The sequence below is a fragment of the Centroberyx gerrardi genome, chromosome 10, assembly GCF_048128805.1.
Source record: "Centroberyx gerrardi isolate f3 chromosome 10, fCenGer3.hap1.cur.20231027, whole genome shotgun sequence".
NCBI classification, from domain to species: domain Eukaryota; kingdom Metazoa; phylum Chordata; class Actinopteri; order Beryciformes; family Berycidae; genus Centroberyx; species Centroberyx gerrardi.
Genome location: NC_136006.1, coordinates 21,593,883 through 21,611,626, shown reverse-complemented (window position 1 = coordinate 21,611,626; position 17,744 = coordinate 21,593,883). Strand labels below are relative to the sequence as shown.

The 17,744-nt window shown below is 45.2% G+C and overlaps 1 protein-coding gene across 2 annotated transcripts in view; it reads right to left on the bottom strand.

Annotated features, from left to right (window-relative positions):
* Nucleotides 1–17,744, bottom strand: part of kdm6a (lysine (K)-specific demethylase 6A) — a 38,506-nt gene that overhangs the window by 4,571 nt on the left and 16,191 nt on the right. For both annotated transcript variants that reach the window (XM_078286291.1, XM_071926387.2), the window contains 14 exons: nucleotides 14,893–14,947; nucleotides 14,387–14,421; nucleotides 10,601–10,694; nucleotides 7,708–7,834; nucleotides 6,973–7,071; nucleotides 6,330–6,549; nucleotides 5,778–5,918; nucleotides 4,236–4,328; nucleotides 3,987–4,064; nucleotides 3,715–3,822; nucleotides 2,806–3,204; nucleotides 1,611–2,509; nucleotides 770–899; nucleotides 469–574 (listed from right to left, as the gene is read on the bottom strand). In XM_078286291.1, coding sequence (XP_078142417.1) covers nucleotides 469–574; nucleotides 770–899; nucleotides 1,611–2,509; nucleotides 2,806–3,204; nucleotides 3,715–3,822; nucleotides 3,987–4,064; nucleotides 4,236–4,328; nucleotides 5,778–5,918; nucleotides 6,330–6,549; nucleotides 6,973–7,071; nucleotides 7,708–7,834; nucleotides 10,601–10,694; nucleotides 14,387–14,421; nucleotides 14,893–14,947 — 2,584 coding nt within the window. The remainder of the gene's footprint in view (nucleotides 1–468; nucleotides 575–769; nucleotides 900–1,610; nucleotides 2,510–2,805; nucleotides 3,205–3,714; nucleotides 3,823–3,986; nucleotides 4,065–4,235; nucleotides 4,329–5,777; nucleotides 5,919–6,329; nucleotides 6,550–6,972; nucleotides 7,072–7,707; nucleotides 7,835–10,600; nucleotides 10,695–14,386; nucleotides 14,422–14,892; nucleotides 14,948–17,744) is intronic.

Below are 17,744 nucleotides of genomic sequence, written 5' to 3'. Positions count from 1 at the left end.
CAGCTTAACTACCTACACGAATGAGTAGTGAACAATTTGTCAGATTAGAGTATTATATAATATGGCAGCAAGACATGGTATAAGGAGAGCAGATGTGTTTGTCATTCTTGGCAAAGCCAACTAGGGCTCTCTACAGCAAACACATGCAGTAACATTTTCCACTTGCAGGTGGTGCTGTTGTCATACATGTCAAATTCATCCAGGGAGCACACACCCTCCAATGAACACAGAGACACACCCACAGAGCCACGTGAGGCTGCAAACGACAGACGCATCGAGTTGTGCATGCACACAGCTACTGTCACTCTGTCTGATGTTAAATAAAGTAATAGTTTCATTGAAGATCAAACAGACTTACAAGCACAAAACACAAACAACATGCAGTGTGTAATATGAGCAACATGCAGAGTGATATGCTTAAGCAAAGTGGAAACGCATGCGTTGCGCATCTCTGGCACGGCCTCTTACCTAGTTTCAGCGCTCCGGCCAGTCCTCTGATGACAGTGACGGGGTTGGAAGGGTTGGTGCAGAACTGATGGAGGGGAGGGAAGAAGGCATCTCTCTTGTTTTCCAGCTGTACGACAGAGAGAAGAGACAGAAGTGGTCAGAGGACGTGGACTGCCTCCAGACTTATCAAGAGAATCAATGGATAAAAGAGGAATTAACTAGGAGTGTTTGTATTTTGTGCTGTAGCCAAGATACTGTTGCGCAAACATTGCACGCAACAACATCATGAATACTTCTCCTTCTATGGTCTGGTTGTACGCACATAGATGCTGGGCGTTGGGGGGTTGAGTTTGTCCTTTGGCAGCACGGGGGACGGTGAGGGAGGGGGCCTTGGCGGGGGACACTTGTCCAGGAGGATGCTGCTGGTCGACAGACCGTTCTTCCCCAGGTTCCTGCAACCCAGAGAGTGGGAGGGAGGAAGAGACAAATCAGCTCAGGTAAAAGCAGACTGCCATTGACAAAGTATTACTATAAATGTGCAACATCATGTAGTACGCAGGACAAACTATTTGACAAAGATGAGCATTTGCTAAGCATTTACAGGCAAGAACTAGGTTACTTCATCCCACCTGGGGGTTTAATAAGCCTAACAACAAAGCACCTGCACCCAGAATATGCTTCTCAGCATTTGGGAAAACAGTCTAGTTAACAGAATCAGGAATGCATTCAACTGGGATGAACACAGTGGGACTGGAGTTGGTGTTTCAAGCCTAAAATTGTAACTAAGCTGTTCTAATGATGTGTGCATGCCTACAAAAGCTGGAACAAAGGCTCACTGACAGAAGCAAGCTTATAGCTGTTATAGCTGCTCATCACTGTTCCTATTGGCAATCAAACCGCACATGCACACACACAAACAAGCCCACAGTCTTAACTCCTCACCAAATCTGTAACCAACATCAGCACAGGTCTCACAACGGCACACACTCTACTCAATTTGGAACCAAGGGCATAAAAGTGGCAATGGAGCTTTTTCATCTCAAGCAAAACAATTACAATCCATAGAGACAAATAGTACCCAGCGTCTCTCACACACACACACACACACACAGTTAGAAAGCCCAGTTTTAACATAGCTTGACTAGGAGAAACTGAGGCCTTACCTGCACGCTTTCAACACTTCACTGGAGCTGGGGTAGATGGAGACCGAGGACCAGGGTGCCAGACCAGAAGGGACTGTGTGCCTGTGAGCTCCCCCAGAAGGCTCCACCTTCACTGGGCTCCGGGAGTCCTCCAGCCCCTTGCCATTGAGCGTAGGCCCCTGGCTGTTGGTGTTGGACGGGCTGTTAAGGCAGGAGAGGCTGTTGGCGGCGTGCGGGTCAGCTGAGCGGGGAGAGGGGGTGGCGGTGGACATGGCTGAGAGTGGCGAGGACGCCACTGAGTGCTCCGACAGCGGCTTGGCAGCACCATGGAGACCCGGGTGGACGTTGTTGATTTTATCTGAGGAAGCCGCTCCGTGGTTACTGTAGTTATTGTTATCGTCATTACTGCTAGTATTGGCTTTTCCCTTTAGCAAGGCTGAGAGCTGAGGATTGTCTGAACTGAGCACGCCAGGGGCAGGAGAGCCGGGCTGAGATAGGCTAGTCGAGCTGTCCGTCACCCGCGGCTGGACGTGATTAGTCAATCCCTGCGCGGGGACGGTGCCGGGACTGAGGGGTGTCCCTGCGGAATGCCTGACGGTGTTCTCAGGACCTGATGGCAAAGTGGCGGCGGCACCACTGCTGCCGTTGTTGCTCCCTGAAGGCGTGGTGTCTTTGGTGTGGACCCCTGAGGTAGTAGCGGAGTGGGGGGGCGAGGACAAGTGGTTGGGTGTGGTCTGGGGAGAGGTGGGAGATAGGGAGGAGGCTGAGGAGGAGGCAGTGCAGGGCCCAGAGGAATGTCCAACCTGATTTAGAGCACCAGAGCCAGAGGAGGGGAGCGAGGTCTGAGGGGAGGAGGAGGAAGAGAAAGGGGGTTCTCCATTGGGACCTGCCGAATGTGAACCTGGACCTTTTTGAAGCCCCTGGACAGAGAGGAGGGAAAAAAATGAGGGGTCAAGAGGAATGGTCAACTAAGTATTTCATGTAACACTACAATAAACATTCCTATTACATAACCACTTTACATTTCGACATCAAATACTTGCAAGAAGCAATGACACTGAGCAAACCAATAACTCAAAGAAACATGAATATGAATGCAAGCAAAAATCTGGTGACAAACCAAAAAGAGAATATGAGAAAATAAGGAGCGCATAAAGGCCCAACTATGAGCATTTATGAAGAGAGCAGCAGACAAAATCAGCTGTATGACTACTACCTGAGTGGTGTTGTTGCGCTGCTGGCTCCTCCAGGCCTCGTCTGCATGACTGGGACTATTGGTAGTGCTGCTGGTGCTAGGGTGACTGGCGGCTGTGCAGTTGTGAGGTAGAGAGTTCTGCTGCGGGTAAGGCACGTTTCCGTTGCTCGCGCCGCCACCTCCCGGTCCCAGGGTGTGATTATTGCCCAGAGAACCAGCGTCCGGGTGTCCCGGCGGCCCCGCCGGGCTCGCCGCGCAGGATCCGTTGGCCGTGGGCTGGGCGGTGCACGGGGGCCGGACGGCGGTGTGATTGAGGGGGGAGGTGCGGGACAGGCCTACGTGGGGGTGAGAGGGCTCAGCCAAAGGGCCGTTGGGAAGGCTGGGCCGCGACTGTCCGCCTGCCGCTGCCTGCTGCCTCATCTGACACAGCAGAGAGAAACAAGAGCCATTAGAAAAAACTACTACACCTGCCAACATTTTTTCAAAATTTCTTAACTAGTTATTAATATAAATTTACATAATATAATTGTTGTATTGTACTTCTATTTTGTATTATAGATGTAGTGGATATGTGTGTAGCATATATATTATTTCATAGTGGTGAATTTAGACTTAAGAGTTTTGTCAAAGTCTTCTTGTATATAAATCCAATTTGTAAATAAGTAAGTAAGTATTTCACTCACTAAAGTGTTATCATGGAGCCAAAATGATCTACCTGGGACCCATGGATTATTTTGGTGTCTATGTTCTCATCACTTAACAGGTAAGTTGACCAACAGGCCAATCTCACAATAACTCACTGTATTGTTTTTTAAAATATTATTACTACTACTAAGCTAATAAAGACAAACAGGGGGTTTACATAATGAATGCAAGGCTCTGTGTAATTACAGCTCGGTATAATCAAGGTGTGTGTGCGTGTGTATATACCTGCTGCTGATGTTGCTGCATGAGAGAGAACTGGTTCTCCAGCTGCTCCAGCATCTGCACCTGGAGGGGCTTGAGATTGGCCCGGTTGGTCCGCAAGTGATCCAGGAGCTGAAGAGAGGGAGAGGGTCCAGGAATTTAACAGTGTTCATAACATCTTGCACCGTTTTGGGCTTCGGCAGCTCACAATCCGTTGTGACTTTTAGCAAACTTAAGCAAGTGCTGTATCTTATGTTTGTAAGTAATAAATTGCTTTGGATGAAGAAGTTTCCTACCTGAAGTTTCTGTGGCGTTAGGTACCAGCTGGGGATCTGCTGCTGCGTGGGGCTGGCTGCCCACGAGTCTGCAACACCCTGTGAGAGAAAGAAAAGCTAAACCAGTTTGTACTAAAAAGAGCTACACGGGTCTGAACGTCCTAAGAAAGGGCATTCAACTGTTCCTGGGGAGTTCAAGTGCATAGATTGCCTTTCCCAGTGTAGTCTGGTTGATTCCAGTAGAATAGTGATAAATGTTCTTAGCAGTACCTTGGCTGGGCTGGTGGTGCGTTTCCTCTTAGCAGGACTGGCCTGTGTGTCTGTGTGACTGCTGGAGGACTGGCTTCCCTCCCCCTTACACGCCTGGACAACCAACACAGCAACACAGGAATACAGCTGGTAAGGACACATACTTCACTAGGAATAGCAAAGCTTCTTTTCAATTAACTCACAAACTCAAGTTCAAAGTGAACATTTTTTCAAAAAGGGCAAAAAAAAAAAACAGACACAAATCCAATCCACACATTTCTGCGCACTGATATTGGATACACTGACTACATTTTCATGCACAACAATCATTTTAAATGCAGCCATGACAATACTCCGATTAAAATGTGAGTTATGTTAACACCTTAATCTAATTAGGAGACTTTGATTAAGGTCATAATCGGAGTATTCATGCTGTGATTAAGATGTGGGATAATGCAATATTAGTCATATTCAGTGGAGGGTTGTTTGGACATGCACACCCCATGTTCTGGGTAACCCCGTCCAGAGTTTTCACAGGTTATAATGCCACACCTAATGTGTGGCATTATTAATACTCACAGCTAATTTTTTTTTTTACATCTAGCCTCCACACCTCAAGCCTCAATATTGGATCATTTGCAGGAAAGGCAGAATCTGTTTTTTGTTAACATTTAACTTTTTTAAATTATTGTTTTATTTATTCATTTTATCTATACATTTTTATTATTAACATTATCCCTGGAGTGCTGTAGTTTATGCAAATAATTGATGTTATTTGTAATCAGTAAGAGGGGAGGTGAGTATGCAGGATTGCATGAAAACATAAAGGTTAGTGGAATAATGGAAGGGGAATAATTAAAATTGATGTGTGCATGTAAATTACATTGTGTGCAGGTTACTGTTTATGAAGTGGGGGTTATTTGATATAATAAATGACTGTGGCAAGATTTGTCTCTCTTTTTTGGTTGGAGAGATGTGAAAGGTGAAAAACTAAAACATCTGTGCAACTGCCATTTCACATTTTTAACAGTTAACCAAGAAAACAAAAGCTTAAAAAAAAGCCTTGGAAGTATCAAAAATACATGATATGTGTTATTGTTTATAGTACTCAATATACTGTATATCCATCAAGCATGCATTTTCCTATTTGTGGTTGTGGAGTTGCAATGTCTGCACAAGGTTCGTGAGTCTTCGTATCAAACAGAAGAGTTGTGGGACATGATGAGTGCTAATAGCACTGCCTAATCATTTTTACACTTGATGAGATGTGACAAGGAGAGGCACTAGGAAGGTCAACTACCACTCTAGTAATTAGGCTATTACGATGCTGGCCCGGTTCCAATTCTTTCAGACTGCATCCGATTTTTCTTCCAAGCTCTTAAGACACAGTGGGCAGAGTTACAAACTAAAATTTTTAGAAACTTTAATATCATCTGATGAAGGATTGGCTGGATAACACATTTTAAAGTATTGGAGCAGGGCCTCAGCTGTAATAGCCCTCATAAATTTAGTATGGCGGTAGTTTCCAAGAGGCTGGAGTCTCTGGTATGAGCTGGGTCTCACCTGCTGTGCCTGTGCAGTGTTCAAGGCCCCCTGCCTGGACGTGAGCTCAGCAGGGATGGGTAGGCTCCACGCCTCCTCAATACTAGGAAGCATTTTACTCTTATTCTGCAGACTACCTGGCTGTAGATTACACAACTGAGCCTAGGAGAAATTGCGTAAGACATACTTCAGTGCTGACCTTGAGTTCAACAAGAAAGGCGTACTGAGCACCTATAGATGATGTTTCAGATATCTGTTATTTTATATAGAATATAACCCTTTTAAGAGATGGTAGAATTAAATTAAAACAGTCAAAAATAATGCCATGAAGTTATGCTTTACAATTACAAGTGAGAAAAATGTGCTCAAACACACCAATATGAATCACTATTCATATCTCAGTGGTCCAAAATCAAAATGACAGAAGCACAATCAGCATTAAAAAAAAGCCAATTGCATTGGCAATGCTTGGCAATAAACACAGCACTTAAATGCAAACACACCAATATACTCCACAACATCTGACAGACAAGGTTGGCTGATGGGCATGACTCATCTGAATGGCGGCCCTACCTGCAGCAGTTTGATGCGCTGTGTGAGCGCAGCAGTGTTGAGGCAGGCCTTGCTGCGTGTGGCATTGATGTAGCACTTGATGGCGTCGTGCGGCTGGCCACAGGACTCGTAGAGGGTGCCCAGGTCCATCCAGGCGGCGGCGTGGCTGTGGTCCAGCTGAACAGCACAGATGTAGGCCTGCAGCGCGTCCATAGGCTGGTTCTGCTGCTGGTAGAGCACCCTGGAGGCAGAGGGGATGAGAGGAGATAAAGATATTCTCTTGCCATCCTCCTGGATTTAGGTCCTTATCTTTCTGAGCCATCCCAACTCTGTCACTCCCAAAGGACATACCCCTCCCTTCATATATCTATCTATAGATGCATTCCCGCTCTTACTGCTCTCTCATCCACCCTCTCCCTTCGTCCCCTGCCGCAGTGCAGTCGCTGTGTCCCCAAGAGGCGTTTTGAGACCAGCCGAGCCCCTGAGCACAAGCCACCCTTGAAGAGACCGACTGCCACTCACCAGCTCCCTTTTTCCCCTTTCTCAGAAACTTATGGAAGTTCCCTTCAGCATGCTAGCAGACTGCAGCCTCAATTTTGCCGCCCAGTTAATATATCAGCATGGCGTATTACACCAGTTAGTAAGTGACCAGATCTGTTCTTACCCTATGGAGCACCAGGTGTCAGCGCTGGCCTCTGACTTATCAATGGACTGGCGGTAGGAGATGAAGGCATCCTGAACCTTCCCAATACTGGAGTAGCACCTGGAGGAGAGATGATGCAGGGAAAAAACAGAGCATGAGACATGAGAGACAGAAAAAGAGACAGAGTTGAACACTTGAACTTCTGACAAGTAAAAATGCTGTGCAGCTCCAGTAAGAAGAGGACAACAGCTTCTGTTGCACTGATATTTGTCTTTGACCTTGGTCACTCATTTCAGTGAAGCCGCTGTTTCATGAACAGTTAAGAGTTCTACGCTCTGTTAGCCGTAGCTATCATGCTGATAGCCTAGCATTCACCTGCACCTAACAGACAAGAACAACACTGTGACCATTTCTACACAGACAGCTTTTACTGCCCAGGATGTAGCCAAGCCTAGCTAACACCCAGAGGGACAGAATGGACTTGGAGGGGAGGGGAGGGGGGGCAAGCCTGTCTGCATTCTGTCTCCTATATAATCCTATAGAGCACCAAAGGAACCACAAGCCAACATTAGGCCTATAGAGCATTACTCGTTACACATTCAACCAATTAACAGTCAATGTATCCAAGATTATTATCATGACACACTGACAGGTGGCTTCCAGGTCTAATCAGCGCTCACAAAACCTCCCATACTGTGACAGGTTAGAGGCTAGCCCTAAAAAACACACCAACACTCACGCCCTTGTTTGTCTTACCTGCCGAGGAAGTACCAGGACTGGCCAGAGTTTGGGTCTGCTTCTAGAGACTTCTGCAGACATTGGATGGCATAGCTGTCCTTGGTGCCTTTATCCCCCAGCTGCTCCACTGTGTGATGCATCCAGCCTGGAGGAACAGAGCACAGGAGCAGGGGGTGAGCCTACAAGATCCAGCTGAAACACCTCTGGCAAAACTGGCTGGCCTGGGTTAGCACCAATATTGAGCAGCAGCTACCAATTGCACCAGTAGATTTAGAGCAGTGTGGTATAGAGTATGATGGAAGAATATATTATTTAAGCAGCTGAACCCTAGCAGACAGCGTGTCAGCCAAAGGGTGAGGTGAGTCCGTCTGCTGTCTGACGTGTAAATGCACCGGTCTCATAAACGGAACAAATGGCTCGTCTTTCTAAAGCTCTCCGAGGACACAGTAAGAGGAAGGGAGAAAAGAAGCAGGGAGGGAGGGGGAGGGGGTATTCCTCCAACACACACACACACTTCAAAGGTCCCATATGAGCCAGCCTTTACAAACAACTCCTCCCTGCTCTCCAACCACTCCAACATGCACAAACAGACACATACACCTAACACACACACACACACACACGACAGTGATGGGCAATTTCCAACAAATAAGCAATCTCTCAGGAAGACAGACGTACACAATCACACACACCTCCCATTCCTTCTCCTAAACACCTGTGGCGAGTCTCACGGGTCACCATGACAACCCCAGCAGGCTAGAATGGGAATGGTTTTACGATGGGAGGGGAGGGGGGGGCAATCGACACAGTGGATGGAAAGAAAAGGGCTCTGTCTGTGTTTGGACGAAAGATGTCGGAGAAGTGTGTGTGTGTGCGTGTGTGTAATGTTCTTAAAATGGGTTCTGCTATGTATGGGTGGCTATGACCTTATAGCTTTAGTAATAGCTTTGTAAATTTGTAGAGAAAGAAAATCGTTTTTTCAAAAGCATTTTCTCAAAGCACATCTCCAGTGTGAAAGCTGACTGCAAAATTTAAAAGCAGCCGGGGCACCAAATGCAGGTTCATTTCGACCTTGGAGGCTGGATTTATCATCGTTACCCATGATATTTGAAAGCAGATGATCAAAAGGCAGTTCTACGCTGTTCCCGTTTGTATGCTATGCGAATATTGAACACTACAGTCTCTGCCATTCAAGCGCACTTCCATTTTTCTTCCACATGATGCACCTGTTTGTTGAGCTTCTGCAACAGGTATATTATATATACCTGTTGCAGACAGGTATATATAATATAGACTGCTGAGGAAAGCCAGGTAACAGAAATAATTTTTATCAAAAAGGTAGTGGCATAGCACAATAATTATTAAGCTCTTTTTCATTACCAAGCCAGCAAACAGCACATAATCGCAGTGGTGAGAGAAGATGAGAGACTGAAACACACTTGCAGTATCAGACGATCAGTAAACATCAGTAACCCACCACACTAGCTAATCTTACAGCCTCGGAGCTTACTGGTGACTTGGTGATCAAGATTTCAGAGAACCAACGCAAAGCCATACTGTTATTGCTACAGCTTTAGAAACCAACACATGTTGACAAAAAATGAAGCTCACCCTCATCGTCTATCACTACCCTGCTGAAATTGAATGTATTGCAAACAATGAAAACTAAAGTTAACAAACCAAGAGCTACTAGGGGAAGAACAGGCTATACAGAGTTGTGTCACCACTTCTCTGTGGCAGAGAGTCAGTGGGGACATCGCTTTTTCATTCAAAATTTTAAATCAATTCACATCTCCCAACAGATATTCCATGATTTAATCCCTCTTTCTTACTAACTGCCAAAGCCTCTGACCCACTTCCACAACAGTCCTGGTGTGATCGTTGTTATATGGTACCACTGATGACATGCAATGATCAAATGATCCCAGTGTTTCAATGAATCCAACACTTTACTATTTGACTTATGTTTTCACACACATTTGCTGCAGAGTTGGGGTGCGTTCAGTTAGGCTGCATTTTTTTAAAATTGACATTACTTGCTTAGATTTTTGACACCTTGATGCTTTCATGAAAGAGTTGATTTGCAGGCTGCACTAGGGGTTTGTGCCTCTTCAGACATACACAGCTATACCTGCATTCTAACTACAACTGCAAGTTATTTTTCCAACTGTTTCTACACCTGTATGCATCCTATACTTTCCCCTAGAAATCAAAAATACATCAATTAAGAATCAGTAAAAGGTTAAAATCAACTTGAGGTGTGCGCATCTGTAACTCAAAATTTGAAATTCTCTCCAACCTTCTCTTCAGTATGACCGAGGAGTATGTGTATGAAAAATTGAAAAAAGATTTAAAAATCTAATTTAAGGATCGAATCTTCCTCAGAGTGTACCATGCAACAATACTATATGTGTGAGTGTACGCGCGTGTGTCTCCGTACTCTGTGTGGGGGAAGGGAACATGAGAAAAACACAATGCCTGTTGCAGCAGACACGTTCATACCAGCACTCTGGAGAATAGGGAGACTTGGGAAAACTGGGAAGAGGATAGGGACTAGTTTGTGCGGTGGTGGCATGGTGTGGGAATAGCTTCCACTGAACAACACGACGTCCAAAAATCCCAGAACACACAGCAAACAGCATGATGCAATCCTGTTTCAAACAGCACTTATTTATCTGATCATTTCACTGCTGTACACACAACTCAAAAATACAGAATAACCAACGCTACGTGAATTAGAGTTCCACCACAGATGACAGATTAATTCAAACAGGATACGGTTCGTAATGTCCTCTAGATTCAAAGTGTGACAAGAAGTCAAGGCAAATTTAAGGCAAGCTTATCCCAGATGTTCAACATGGGTATCACAATATGCGGTGATGACAGTATTGCGCGGGCAAGGGACACTCACCAAGCTGTTGCAGTGTAGTTGCCTTCACCTGTGCAGGAAGATTTTCCGTCTGCAATAGACTTTCATACGCTTCTTTCGCCGCTCTGTATTTCTTCTGCAGGCAGAATGAGAGAGAGAGAGAGAGAGACAGAGAGGTTGTTTAAGCCAGACAGAAGGGTCAGTGTGTTTTATGGTTCTCTCTGGACGGACACAAAGAGTCTAGAGACCTCCTCACACCCACCATAATGACCAGCCACACACACACACACGGGGGAGGGTCAGTGTGGAACAGGACAGGCCAGACTCAACACGTCTGGCAGCTTTAAGTGTGTGTGCTGAGGTGTATACATGTGTGTGTCCATTGCAGTGCAGGCTTTGTATTTGGGAGAAATCTGAGCTGCCCACTCTGAGGTGAGCCCACTGTTTGTTTTTTCTGAGTGACCTTATTGACCTTGGGTCTGATTCAGTGTGTAAGTGTGTGAGTGTGTGTGTGTGTAGTCTGAATGTTCTCTTCTTATCAGCTTCAACACAGCCATCTTGAAAGCTACCCGCCCCCATATCTACAGACCCTAAAGCTCTGAATGTGTGTGTTTGTGTATGTGTGTGTACACACACACACACACACACACACACACACACACACACACACACACACACACACACACACACACACACACACACACACACACACACACACACACACACACACACACACACACACACAAGCTGTCTGGTCCTGGGCTCTTCCTGTCTGAGGACCATAAAGTCACCTCAGGGTAAACACCGACACTTGAGGCACATAAATGACAGAGGCTCTTTGTGGTTCCTTCCCGGTTGGATTGCTGACTGTCATGAAGGCCTGGTCCAGACTACAAATAGTGATATGTCAGAAGAGTTGAATGGTTATCAGACTCTCATGTTCAGCTCAAAGCATAACTAAATATGAGAATTGGTAATGCCAAAAAATGCTGAATGCATTGCTCTTAAGTGTCTCTCCATAGTTAGTTAGCCAGCAGTATGCTAATAGTTATCAGAGGAACTTAAGGCTGATTAGTTCAGTTTAGAGTTAAATAATGTAATATCCTGAAAAAAGAAATCTGTTTAAAATGATCCATGGCAAAAATGTGACTTTGATCCGATTTAAGATGATAATTGATGTTTTTGGGATAGTTGTTATGTTGCTATAGTGTTAATGCCAATGCAATGCCTTTCACCAGTGAGGCAATTTATCTAACAAATAGTTAATAGTAACTATGAATAATTGATTACGATATCAATAACATGACAGTCTATATGACATTTACATTTTAGGTTCTCAGAGAGAAGGTGCAGTGATTTACAGCGCAGTTTTGTTTTGACTCTGAGGAAGACGCAGGTGCGTCAAAACGTTAGTCCTTATACCTACGGTATATTAAATTTATAACCAGTGATCCATGTGCTCCAGTGCCTTCTTTGGGTTGTTACCCAGAGACTTTCACCATTTACATTTTAGGTGTTTAGCTGATGCTCTTATCCAGAGCAACTTAGAATGAGGGTAGAATAAGTTGAAATTCCTAGGATGCCAATATTGCATGCAACCAATAGTAACAATTCAGTGCTATGGCATCATTGGGCACATCTATACTAGGGCTGCACGATATTGGAAAAAACTGACATTGCAATTTTTTTTTTCCTGCGATATATATTGCGATATGAAAAAATACAGGAATTTTCACCAAATGACTTGAATAGCTCTATCAAGCCTTGCCCCTTTAAGAAGGTGGCCTTGTGGGTAACCTGCGCGGGTGACGTAGTAGGAAGTGAGTGTGTTTTGTTTTTAGCCGCAGCCAGAGTGAGTTGCAGGATGCTAAGTGAGTGAAGTTACCATAGTTAGCGGGAAAAGAGCTTAGAACGTCACCGAGAGGCCGTGCATTATGTTCGCTGCTGTACCGAAATAAAGTGCCAGTTCTCCACTGCAGAGTTGGTCCGGACTCTCAGTAAAAAGCTTGTTACCAGCTACGAGCCAGGCTAAGCTAAAATAGGCTAGCACAACACCAGAGGCTTCCCAACTACAATTCAGAGCCGCGAAAGCTGGAAAGGTAACATATGCTACTCTTATAACAAACCCTTAAATCGGAGTAAATTATGTTGTATCAGACAGACTTCTCTTGTAGATTAGTCATGGAAAATGAGAACCGTGCGAGTTTGCCTTTGTATCAAGCAGCAAAAAAGTTGTAGTATGACGTGTTTGACTTAATTTGCCTTACTTGACATCGCACGTCCTGCGATGTGACTATTGCGCATGCGCACATCGCGATGACGATGCTGAAACGATATATCGTGCAGCCCTAATCTATACCCCCTTTAGCAGAGCAGGTTGATCTGGTAGATTTCATAAGGGACACCCCATTAAAACTGAAAAATATGTGAATGCTTCTTTTGAGGGTCAATGTACTGAAACGCTTCTTGCTAGCTCCCATGACATTAAAACGATAGATCAGTGTCAGCTCCAAAAAAAGAGAAGATAATAACAGCCAGTAACTCATAAAACAGAAAGCTGACAACAAATCACTGTCCAGGAACAGCTTCCTAGTCCTGCTACTTAAGCAGAAAGAGGCAGTGGGGGGTTGGAGGGGAATAACAAAGCCTATGCATAAAACTTTCATTAATGGCCCAAACATTCATTAGCTTCAGCATCAGAGGGCACTCTACGCAGCACTGGAAACATAAATGGCAGCAGACTCTCTCTGGCAATTATCTGTATAATCCAATTTGCATTTTAAATTATTTGGAAATAAAATGTCCAATTCATGGCAATTCAGTACAACACATTACTGCAATTTGAGCAAGTTATTGCCATTACCACGTTAGCAGCTGTTGCTCTGTTTGTGTTTCCTGTAGCCTACAATGTATAATGTCAAAATCATCCTATAATGTTGGAATCAACAACTGGCAACACGTCTCCACTGCTCCTTGTTGAAGGGTGGAACAGTCTATTAGTCTTTGCACAAAAATACTGGAATCGTTTGACTATGTTCAAGTACAGCATGTCTGTGCTGGAGCTGCAGGCCAGCCTGTGACAATATAGGTTCACACTGACAGACACTAGCCCACAATAGCCTACAGCATCAATAGTTTCCCAAGTCATTTTGTTTGCAAGCACTTATAGCACTCACACTGACCATATGATCTTTGTCATAGGCTGCTGGTTTTGGGCGAGATTAATTTTCAGTAAGAAAAATAATCTAGAAAGAGCAAAAAAGGAGGAGAAACAATGAAGGAGAAAGAGCGGTAACCTCCAAGACCTCACTGTCTCGAGAGTGACTGATTATTTACTGCTTGGTCAACATCAGGAAACAGCCTGTGCGTGCACGTGTGTGTGTGTGTGTGTGTGTGTGTGTGTGTGTAAGCACGCACGCTGATGACAAGGCAAGATTAATTATCGCTCACTAATCTTCGTCCCACTAGACGAAAGCACAAGACAAATGATTACTAACTGCTTTTATTTCCTTCCACATTTAACCTGCAGGACCTTGAGGACGTTCAAGATACCATGGGACTTAACAGAATAACGATCTTGCACCAGGAGCCCAACAGCAAAAGAGACTACAGCCCTATCGAAGTTGTATATAGAATCAAACTTTGGGGAAAAAAACACTTCCAAAAAAAAGCATTACCAAACAGAAAAGGGAAACACTGGGCTATTAGAAAACTGACCGCTCTTTTCAACCTCTACAACTGTTCAGAGGCATTGGCTACATTGGCTACAGAGATGCAATACACAGCTGCCCTAAATATTGAAAAGGAAAAGTGGAATTGAATGCTTACCTGAATCTCATACAAATGAGCAATGTGGAACTGAACTGTGGAGAAGAGGAGAGGAAAAAAATCAGGGGAAAAAACTTGACTGTTATAAAGCTCTGATCAGGGATATCATATTTTCACCCTATGTAACTCAGTGGGTACAGATTGGAGACTGTATGGAGCATGGCCACAGATGGGAGGGGGAGGAGGATAGTTTCCCCAGAGTGTGTATGTGTGTGTATGTGTGTAATCTGAAATCACAGTGTGTATGTGCACTGTGCAGGCAAGCACTTCCAGCTCTCCCTCCTTGTGCCGTCTCCTAGGCAACCCCAGTCTTGGGCAGAGTCAGCGGGGAAATGGCAGCAGAGAGGAAAAATTGCTCTGTAGAAATATCCAGCTATTTCCCTGTGCCCTTTCAATATGCACTACCTACCACTGACAAGCTGGTAAATCAAATCTAATAATACATTAGACACCAGTGTATGGCTAGCTTCCCCGTGGCCTGTGGTAATTTTAGTAATACGACTTACTTTCAGCTTTGGACAAAGTGCAGAGGTTGGAGTCGATCAAAGCCAGCTGAAAATGCTGCAGAGACAAAGAGAAAGAGGCATTTCATTGTGAAGGTAAATATATCTAATGAAAGGTCTGCATTTTTATGTTGCTAATATGAAGAGTGAGTGCCGGGTTAAAAAAAAAAAAAAAATCACTACATTCCAAACTGGAATGATAGATCTCAGAACATAAAGTACTAAGTGCAACAAGTCCTGATGTTATAAGCAAACCAGAGAGAAATTAATGTTCTCTACTGCAATCTGCTTTACTGTACTGAGAGCCTCTACAGATCCACAGCCAGCCATAAGTGACCCTACTGGCTGTAACATGAGAGGACACTGATGACTGGAGGGGTTGGACTGTAGACACCCATGATCTGTAGTCTACTCTTCTTCCTTCATCCTTTCTTCCTCCTATCCAACCTGAGGGCAAAGCCTTGAGTGTGAGACACTGACATCCAGTAGATGTAATGGTGTCTCATCAGCTGTCACTAGAACAAAGTTGCTGGATAAGGCAGATGTCTGTAGAGGCTTAGCCTGGCTGCTGAGGCGTGGAGAGCCACTACCCAATATCCACATCCAGGGTCACTGGACAGATTAACCCATAAGTACATCACAGGGCTACAGAGACAGCTCTCCGGGGGTTTCTGCTATGCTCTCCCTATGGCTCCCATACACCACCATTACTCCCCTTGTAACGGGTGATAAATGTTGGAGGCCATGCTTATTCTGATCTGGCGCTATATAAACTCATGTATACACTCGGGCTTTAGGGTAACAGAGATGCCGCGGAGCCAATTCAGACGAAAAGCAACTGAGCCGATACAGTGATGAATATTAAATTACAGCTAGGTGTCTGATCCTGTAATTCTGTAGAGGGAACTCAGGCACCCATAGGTGGCTTCAAGGTGACAGGTTCCATTGCAGTTCCTTAGCTGCACACTGACACAATGTAGTCACACGGCTTCATGTGTTTTAAAAGGTGCCACCGGTGCCTTGTATCTGGGTCAGTAAAAACACACAGTGTAACTCCTGAGCACGGGAGCCTGTTGTATCCAGAACCAGCTGCCGAGAATCTCACACACAGTCAAAGGACAGACTGTACCGCTGCTGTTGCCATACTCCACTGGCCAATTGCAGTGGATTTCCTCACCTTCCATTTTACAACCAGCCCTGTTACATTAAAGGCTAATATCAGTACCTGCCATCTAGGCCGCTGCAAAAGGCACCTGTACCCACAAACACACACACTCACAAAGGAGGAGCCCCTAGTCTTGCAGCAGCAACAACACAGCCGGTCAATGTCAGACAGATAAAAATCAAGAACAGTCCAGCTGGCTTTCTTTGCATGCTTCAGTCAGGGCCAGCGGAGCTTCATATGCTTGCACATGCGCACACACACATGCACGCACGCTCACGCACTTGAGGGAATCTACCCAGAATAAGCTCATTTAAAAAAGAAAACAGGCATGGCAACCATGAGCCACAAAACATCAGATATACTCACCACAGGCAGATGCCTTCACATTAAAAGATGTATTCACACATACACACACACACACTTACGTTACCTATACCGTTGGCACATCACACTCCTCCTGGAACCCCACTGCATCTTCCAGTAGATCTCTCTCTCTCTGTCTCTTCTATCCTTCCCTTCCCTCTCTCTTTCACACTTGCTCTACTACCAGGCAGATAATGCAGCAGGATTGTCAGCTTGGCATTCCACCTCCCTCCCCGTGTCTCGCCTTCCTCGTTCTCTCTCCCCGTCTCTGCTATCTTTCTTTTTCTCTCTCTCTCTCTCCCTCCCTCCCCCTCTCCTATCCTGGTGTCACTGATTACTATTCAGCAGACGGCTGCAGTGGAGAGTGCAGAGAGATGACACACAATACCTCAAAGCAGGAACAGGCAGGCGCACACCACCTCTCCCTGTCTCCCCCTCCCTCTATCTCACCTCCTTTCTCAGCTCAAAGCTGTTCTCTATGGCTACACGGCACTGGAGAGGCAGCCGACTCATCACCTGACTAATATACACTGCACACATTCTCTCTCCCTCTCTCTCTCGCATTCTCATTTCCTCTCCTCTCACTGCCTAAATTAGCAGCCACTGAGGGAAGAAGAGGAGTGTGAGTGTGTGTGTATGCACGGTGGGCAGATAGCATAAGAATCAGAGTTATGTCCAATTATATGCCAAACTGCAGTGTAATTTATTGAACAGCCTGGCTCGCGAATTAGTCTACAATTTATTCACAGAGACTGCAGCCATCTCCCTGTCACTTGGTACCTCTCTGTCTCTTCCTTTATCCAATTTACTCCTAGGAAAGGAGGATGAAAGAAGAGGAAGGGGCATGGAAACACTGTGCATCCTTTCTGAAACCTGTCTGTCCATTCCCATCCTCCCCCACACCCATCGTCTGCAGCAGTCTGACCTTTCTAACACTTCCCTCCGTTTTCCCGTTTCCTTTTCCTTTCTCTCACCTCTCTCTTCTGCCTTTACACAATGTCTCCTCCTCTAACCTTACGCACCGCTCATTACACCCCACCCCTCTCTGTAGATAAGTGGGGCAGTGGTGTTTGTATGTGTGTGCGTTGGTGCTGGCAGTGAGCCAGGACTCAGTGGGAGGGGTGTGTCCAAGACAGAGTGAGGACGTGCAGCACGTGCAGCCTGCTTAGCTCAATGCTGTACCAACACACACACACACACACACCAATAATATAGAATCTAGATACTCCTTATTTTTGCATTTAAATTTATTACCATACTCAAATAGATTAGATGCAAATCCATAGGTAAGGCCAGACTCCACTGACCACAGACTCCTCTCTACAAA